Here is an 8,264-nt window from a genome sequence, read left to right as displayed (position 1 = left end):
AAAACAAGAGATGAGTTCATGTTTCAAGAGTCCTGATCTCATAGAGGAACCCAGGACCCCTAAGAAAATATGCCAAAAAAGTCACCTGGTGTTAATGATACCTTCCAGGGGGAGCATGAGCTCCAACCCGGAAACACTGAGGGCCCCATGCTCTCAAATCACAGCTTTTCATCCTTAACTCCATCTTGTTTTTAGCTCTTAATAAAGTCATTTTATTCCCTCACAGAGGCCCCAAAGTTTGAAATATTTCTTATGTCAATTAAAAAGACTGATATAAATAGCATCGAAATAAACATTGCATCAGATTTAGGGTATGACTGTCCCAGTGTATTTTTAAAATTAGCCATGTTAACTTCTTTCCAAATGTAGTGGTGAGCCTAGCACCCCCAAATTCACAGAGCTGATAGAAAGCAGTTACAAGTCCCACAAAACAACAAAACCCCGCTAGAGCATTATGAGCCTTAATGATCCACAGGGATGCTCTGTGACTTTGTGTCACAGTGACTAAGTCACAAGCTGAGAAGGGCTTAACAGCCTCATCTGCATGCCTTATAGCTGCAGCTGTCACCTGACTGCATATAGGTGAAAGCTAAGTCCTGCTGGCTCCAGCACCACCTTTCCTGCTGAAGGCTCTGCAGGACAAAGTCTTGTGCCAAATATTGCAACATGGGTGTGTGAGGCGCTGTGCTTGGGCCTCTCTCTGTGCTGGATCTCTTTCCATCCTTGTACTGGTGTTACTTCTGTGGGGTCTCTGCAGTGTCCTCCCTCCTGCAGTGGTTCCTGCTTGTGTGCCTACAGATCCAGTGCTTGGTTTGAAAACCAGATGGCAGAATCCATGACCCACATTTATAGAATGGGCACATCTGTGAAGTCAGTAATTCTTAGACATATGTGGTCTGTGCAGTGTCAGCAGCTGAGCCCAAACTTTTATTGAACACACAGGAGCCACCTTGTGGTTAGTGTAGAAGGTTGCCCCAAAACTTAGGGCTGATTCTCGAATAATGAAACTGTAGTCACATGTCCATAATCAATGGCCTGTCTTCTTTCAGGTCCCTACAGCCTGAGCCTGTGACGGGAGTGACAGGCTCTCAGTGCCATGTGCATCAGTTTTCTAATTTGCTGTGAAGCAGCATCTGGCTTCTCTCAGTCTCTGCTGCTCTCTTGTCCATGCATTCCCTTCACTTGACTTCAGTGTTCTCTCTAAAAAGTCTTGGTGCCATTTGTCAGTTGTTCAATCTGGGAAATCTTCAGATTCTTGAGTTTTTTTTTTCCTTTCAGTTAATATTGTACCCTATCTTCCTGCTCTTCACAACCCTTATATTTTCAGAAATGAACTATGTTGGGCTGTTTGTGCAGAACATGTCTTTACTGCTATATTACATTTATCACCTTTGCATGAAGTCTACATCAGCAGATTATTGATATTTTACAATACATCTTGAATGTTAAATTATGTTTTTGCACTGTTTTCTCCAGAAATGTATAGTATCATATCTTTTGTTTTATCTTTTTTAATATTCATGCATTCTGCATGAGTTTTATGCTCATGCAGTTAGATCTCTGCTGAAATATGGAACGGAATGGGACTTTACGTATTAAATCATTTGTGATTCTACCATACAGCACTAAAATTGCATGTTTGTCACCATAAAACCCTGATGACTATTGCTAATAATTCACTAATTGATGTCACCATAGCCCCTGGAAGCCACAGCTTTATATACTGTGTGCAATGATAAGAAAAATGTAGCTAATATTGTCACCAGAGTCACACAAGAAGTGGTTTGTGCATGCACTAATAAATTTCAATGCATATTCAAACAATAGCAACAAGTATATTATTTTTTAATTAAGAGAAAATAAATAAAATAATTAACAGGATATACTATAGTATCTTCTTTGATTTGCTATTAACTTGAATTGAAGCCCTGAATTTTTCTCACCATCTTGTTTAAACTGATTTTACTTTATTCTGTTTTTTTTTGATAGTATGAAGTTTGAGTGTACAGGCAACTACTTTGAAGGCAATAAGATTCACTATGATGCCCATTCTGGTTTGACTATTACTTCTTTTGAAGTTCTGTAATGTATCCAATGTTTCAGTTTTATTGGTTTTGCTCTGTACTGTTTTGTTCAATTTTATTACACCTGATGATATAGGCAATTCTTTTTAAGGTAGCAAGAGGTATTATGGTAACCATTGTTGATCACCTTGCATTCTCTTTTTACATCATGTATTATGTCCATCCTTTGTTTTGAATGACTCTGTTTTGTTTTGTCACATTTGGTTTTAATTTCTTCCAAAAAAGTAATAAGAATTCTGGGAGTAATAAAACACATAATGTGTAATTTTTATTGTAAAAAAGAGAGGAAGAAAAAGTGCTCTAAATGATACAATTGCAAGTGTGTATAGGTATGTAAGATAGATTACCATATTACTAAGTTTTTGTTGGATCATTGAACACAACAGTTTGCAGTCTCACTGTTTGAATGTCCACTTTGTATGCTTTAATTTTGTAACCTGAACAACTATTTCTAAAATGACAGTATAGATTTTATTAACTAGTGATTCCTTACTGTTTATTTTTTTTGAAATTCTGTATTACTTGTACCCTTTTACTGTTTTTTTCTCTTTAAATAAAATTAGAAAAATAATAGTAGTTTCACTTCTTGAAGAGTGAAGTGTATCCCATGTGTGGATACAATATCTTTAATGAAATTCTCCATGAACTGGTAGTTTTTAATTAATATCTATATTATATATACTGTGAAGAAATTTTATTGGAATGTCACCTCATAAAATTTTGCACAAATATGCAGTTTCAACATGAGTAAATACCAAATGACATAAATCATATTAAAATAAATTTACTGTACTTAACTAACTGATTTGTACAGTAGCTGAGAAATTGCACAATATAATCAACATTTTGAAGGCTCTGATTTTACCACATTCTCATCAGTATGTCTGTTGCCTGTCATTTTTATCTAAAACATATAATTTGCATAAAATTCAAAGATCTAAAATTATTTTGCTAAGCCATGAATGTAGATAGAGACACTCTTTATATTTGAAGCTTAAGAAAATAGCTTAAGCTTAAGATTAAGCTTAAGTCCACAGTGAAGTCATATATTTGTGCTCACTGTGATCAGCTCAGGGTGGGGGAAGTACAAAGGGCCAGCAAAATTATTTAGAACCCTTTGAATTCAGGAAAATGATTTATACTGACATTGAAGTGGTGTTTTCAGGTCTAATGGCATGTACTCACAAAACACGAACACTCAAAAATTTAATTTATGAAAGGGTTGATATCTAAATTTTTCAATAAATTTGTCAATTATTCACACATCTATAGTTTAAAATGATATACAGCTAAATTTGTGCAAATAAGATGTAAAGAAAGAGGAGGGCAGAGAGCAATGACTGCACCCTCAAACAAGCCCATTCTGGGAACCAGTGACATGAGTAGTAACCAGCAGCAGACTGAGAAGGGCCAGACTCTAGCCCCTTCCAGGGAGTGGGTTGGCAGACAAGGGGTCCCAAGTCCTTCAGCAACTGACATATCCAGAGAAACACAGGTTGTGATGATAGCTGCAGAGGTGAAATGCAATTGAACATCTGTGTTGCTGTGGTGTTTCACTAACATTGTGGGGCAAGGGCCAATGCTCTGATCATAGGATCGGAGGACAGGGCCACACTGTTTTGCATCCAGGGGAGATCATCAACTTCTGAGGGTTAGAGCCATTGTTGATTTCCTATGGTCTTGTTTCAAGCTCCTATATCATTTTCATTGCTTTGTAGTGATGGGTTTTATTCTCTTTTGTTTAGTTTGATTATGTTAAGTCCGACAATATGAACAGCTATTTCAAAGACAACAAGATATATTATGGTAGCAGCTTTGGACTTACTTTTGGCTTGTTTTGAAGTCTTTTATTGCATTCATCGTTTTCTTTGCATTTTTTCTCTTCTGTACTGTTCTGTTAGATTTTTACTATGTCTGAAGTTATCTGCCGCTATTTCTTAGACAGTGAAAGGCGTTATGGTAACTGCTGTCTGTTTTATGTTTGAAGTCCCGTGTCTCTCACACTGGTTTGTTTTAATTGTTTTTATTCTGTTTTATGCTCTTTAAAATAAAAAAAAAAGAAGCCACAATGAAAAACATAAAGAACCAATTTAGTTTACAACTATTCAGTTTACACAGAGGGAAGTGGATTATAGGAGGGTGAAGAGTGAGGAGGCCCTGGGGTCTCAGCAGCTAAAGTCACCTTGGATCTCTGTGCAGCTGCTCCTGTGCAAGAGCTGAAAGGGCTGAATTCTGGGCAAAGTGATCTCCCAGAGTTCTCTCTGCTCCCTCTGAGGGACTGCACACCCTTGGCCTGTGAGGAGCAGGGTCTGTAGGTCCTGATCCCTGCAGAGGTGAGGGTTGTGGCTGGTCTCACACTGACTGCTCCTCACTGTGGATCACAGTTCCACCCAGAACATTACCAGATTCCATGAGCTTCACTGGACCTGGGCCAGATGAACAAAGCAGAATCTTTTTTTAACAGGAAGGAAAATTTGAGTCCTTTGGGAATGGGCATTCCTGTTAAAAAATCATCTTTTCTATATGAGACTTCAGAGGTAAAGAAGTGTCACCGATAAGTATTACATGGAAAAATCCCCCATACTGATAGAAAACAATCTTTCACCTTCTTTTATGTGTGCTCTTGGGCTGCATACCTGAAATGAAACTGTACATAAAGTGGAGTGTATAGAAATAAAGGGGTGAATGGTATATATTTTTACCAAAAAAGGTGCAAGCTCAGAAAAGAATATATAGACATTTGGAAAAGTGAAATTTTATTATTTCAAGGATTATTAAACAAAAGAAATCATTCCTTTAATTAAATGAATTTTCTGATGCTTCTCAAGAAACAGAAGGGGAAAAGAGCCATTTTATCTTTTGTTTTTATTGTTTAAATGTTGCAATATGTCTAAAGCACAGAAAAAGCCTAGTTTTCTTTCATGGTCATTTAGTCCAATAAAATCAGCTCATTTGTCTCAATAAAAGTCTATGGATGTGAGTCAGTCACATGGCAGTATACAAAGATAGGGGAGATAACTAAGCTGATGGCTTAAATTTATTATCTGTGCCATGTTATCTTGATGCTAATGAGCTAAATCTGACCCTGGGAACAAATTTAATGACTTTTAAAATGTGTGCCTAGTTAGTTTTACAAGATCATATTTTTAATTTTATTTAAAGAGGGTAAAATTAAACCTAACAAAACAGATCAGAAGAATACAATGTAAGAGACACAGATTTCAAAGCAAGACAACAGGAAATCTTCACTGTGTATCATATTGTTTCGTGTTTTTTTCTGAATAATTGTCCATATCTCCAAACACAATGATTCATACAAAACAAAATAGTGTTAGACTTATCAGAACAGGATGATGCAGGCATTTTTGGTCTTCAAACCCGGACAAAAGGGAAGTCAACAATGGCTTCCATAATGTCTCTCATCCTCTTCAAAATAGCTATCCATATTTTATGTATGTTGAAATTAAACAATACAAAACAGACTAAAGTCACACTAAAAAAGTATTAAAATTATTGGACTTTACAGCATGACACTATGGATTCAGCACTGGGTATCTTAGTGTTTCTTTTTCTTTAAAGTAGCTGTTCATTTCATCATGCATCTTATAATCAATTCTCATAACTTGTTTAAGAGAAGTTCTATGCACGTATTGTCTCTGCATGTATATCTATCCTTTCTGTTAAAACATCATACTTTTAAATGTCATAATTACATACTTTGGTTTATTTTCAACTTTAGTGTTAGTGTAACGGATTCAGGGATAAGCATTTTGTTAGATGTGAATCCCGCAATAACTATTACATTCCAATTAAGGCATGATCTGGATGGTGCTCTAACCTGGGCTTGAGTCAAAAGGTGCACGTGGAATTTCATTAGAAACAGGAACTCTCATTCCTGAAACCAAGGCAAAGCAGTGATGGTGAAGGCCAAGGTGAGGTGCAGAGCTTTGTGAGGAGGGGACTTAGCTTCTGACGATGACAGGGGCCATGAGGCCACAGCTACATGATGAATATGTGTGACATCCATGTGTGAAGAGCGCAGCTCAGATGTGCCTTCAGGAAGACTGCATGTGCAGGGATTGGTTGTTTCAAGTAATTTCCTCCTGTTCTCAGGACAGAAGACCATACTAATGAGGATGATGTCATTAAGTACAGAGGTAGATCTGACAAATTTATAGTTAGGAAAAGATATATGACTAATGAATACAGAATGAACTTACATAAAAAAGTATAAAGCCATAGATTTGAGAATGTTTAAGAAGTAAAATGAATATTATGAAATAGCATTTTATCTTCATATTATATATTATTATGCTGTTGTGTAAATGGAAATCTATGCATGTGTATTCCAGAAAAAGCCTCAAACTCAGAAACAGAGGGGGTGGGAAAGGAAACCAAATAAGAATGGTAACATATATTTTATAAATTCCTAATTTCTAAATTATGTAAATAAAATTCCAGGCAGATAATATTTGCAAAAATAGCTCAACATGGTTCCTGGACACAGCCCTGAGTCCAGTCTTGCTGCCCGTCAATCACCTCTCCTGGTCCAGGGCTTTTCATGGTGCTGGGTGGAGCCTGGGGACCAGGTCTCCTTAGGTGCCAAGGAGACTAAAGAGCTGCAAGGTCTCAGACCCTGTTTGGAGGTATGAGAACGATTTAACTTCCTAATCTCAAACATTTACTCTGGCAATAGACAACCTGTCCTCATGATGAGAAAAATAAAAATTTCATTGTAGACAATAATGATTAGATATTCAAAACACGCTTCTCAACATGGACAAGTTACTTTCAGGTTATGGGATTTTTAAGAAAATTCATATGATAAATATTAAAAAAAGAAAAAAAATACATGTACAACTAAACTTGTTTCGCGAATACTTGGTAATTTACTTGAAGTCTGTGTATCTCTAGTCTCTTCCTGTGATGTGAATCCTCAGAGGAAACCCCAGAGGCCAACAAGAAGCCCTCAATCCCCATCTGCTGGCACTGCACCTGCTTCCTGAGCCCTGTCCTCTGCTCAGTGGATCCCCTTTGCCCCCTGATGGTTGTGAGGGCTCCTGTAGGAAGGTTTCTGTCTGGGCTCACAGTGACACTCTCTCACTGTGGTTGTAGCACAGTAATACACTGCAGTGTCCTCCGATCTCAGGCTACTCATCTGAAGATACAGCGTGTTCTTGCTGTTATCTCTGGAGATGGTGAATCGGCCCTTCACGGAGTCTATGTAGTTTATAGTACTACTATCACCATTGATCTCTGAGATCCACTCCAGCCCCTTCTCTGGAGCCTGGCGGATCCAGTTCATCCAGTAGTTACTGAAGGTGAATCCCGAGGCCACACAGGAGAGTCTCAGGGATCCCCCAGGCTGTACCAAGCCTCCCCCAGACTCCACCAGCTGCTCCTCAGCCTGGACACCTGGAAACACAGAGACATCCTGCTCAGGAAATCGTTAAACAGGTCCACTGTTTATCCGACTTGTGCCTCTCCTACCCTCATTTTCTTTTGTATTTCATGAATTACCTTTTAATACAGCTAGAAAGAAAACCCAGCTCACTGTAAACTCCATGGTGAGCCTGTGCTCTGTCCTGATCACAAAGTGGGAACAGCTGTGCATTCAGGGATGGCTCCTCTTCAGATCTGCATGTGAGGGCTGGGCTGGTTTTCATCAGCACAGGGAGGCCCTATTTGCATGACCTCCTTCTATATAGACAGCTCTGGAGATGGATGTCTCAGAAATTGCATGAAACACAGAATCTGTGAGTGGCCTTAGGAAGTTGGATAACAATGATAGCAGTAAAAACCATTGTGTGATAGAGTCTTGTTCTGTGTATATCACTTGACCTTTAATTTTTGTGCATGTACACAGATCATGGATTTTTAATTGATGTTGCTTACTTTGTGACCATGTATAATGGTGAAAGGGTCATAAACTGTTGCATTATCTCAATCGGATCCAATCTGTTATAATGTTATGCCCACCATCTGGCCCTATGCTCTCCTATATTGTCGACAGACTGCTTCCTGACCTAGCTTCTGGACACAGGAATGCACCTCACAAGGTTCATATCCCCTCTCCCTGTGTGACTTTGCTGCATTCCACTGCTTGCGGAGAGGAAAAAGTAGTGATTGTGCCTGTGCCTCTAAGCACCTCTCTCACTGTTGACTGTTGTTATCTTTCTC

The 8,264-nt window shown here is 38.3% G+C and overlaps 1 gene segment (V, D, J or C); it reads right to left on the bottom strand.

Annotated features, from left to right (window-relative positions):
• Positions 1 to 7,104: 7,104 nt before the first annotated feature.
• Positions 7,105 to 7,726, bottom strand: LOC100724555 (immunoglobulin heavy variable 3-74-like). The segment is given in 2 exon segments: positions 7,105 to 7,499; positions 7,605 to 7,726. Coding segments are annotated over 2 exon segments (489 nt in total).
• Between the last annotated feature and the right edge of the window lie 538 nt (positions 7,727 to 8,264).

Source organism: Cavia porcellus, unplaced genomic scaffold, assembly GCF_034190915.1.
Source record: "Cavia porcellus strain 051 isolate PalLab524CR breed Dunkin Hartley unplaced genomic scaffold, mCavPor4.1 scaffold_8, whole genome shotgun sequence".
NCBI lineage: Eukaryota > Metazoa > Chordata > Mammalia > Rodentia > Caviidae > Cavia > Cavia porcellus.
This window is presented reverse-complemented; position numbering and strand designations above follow the sequence as displayed.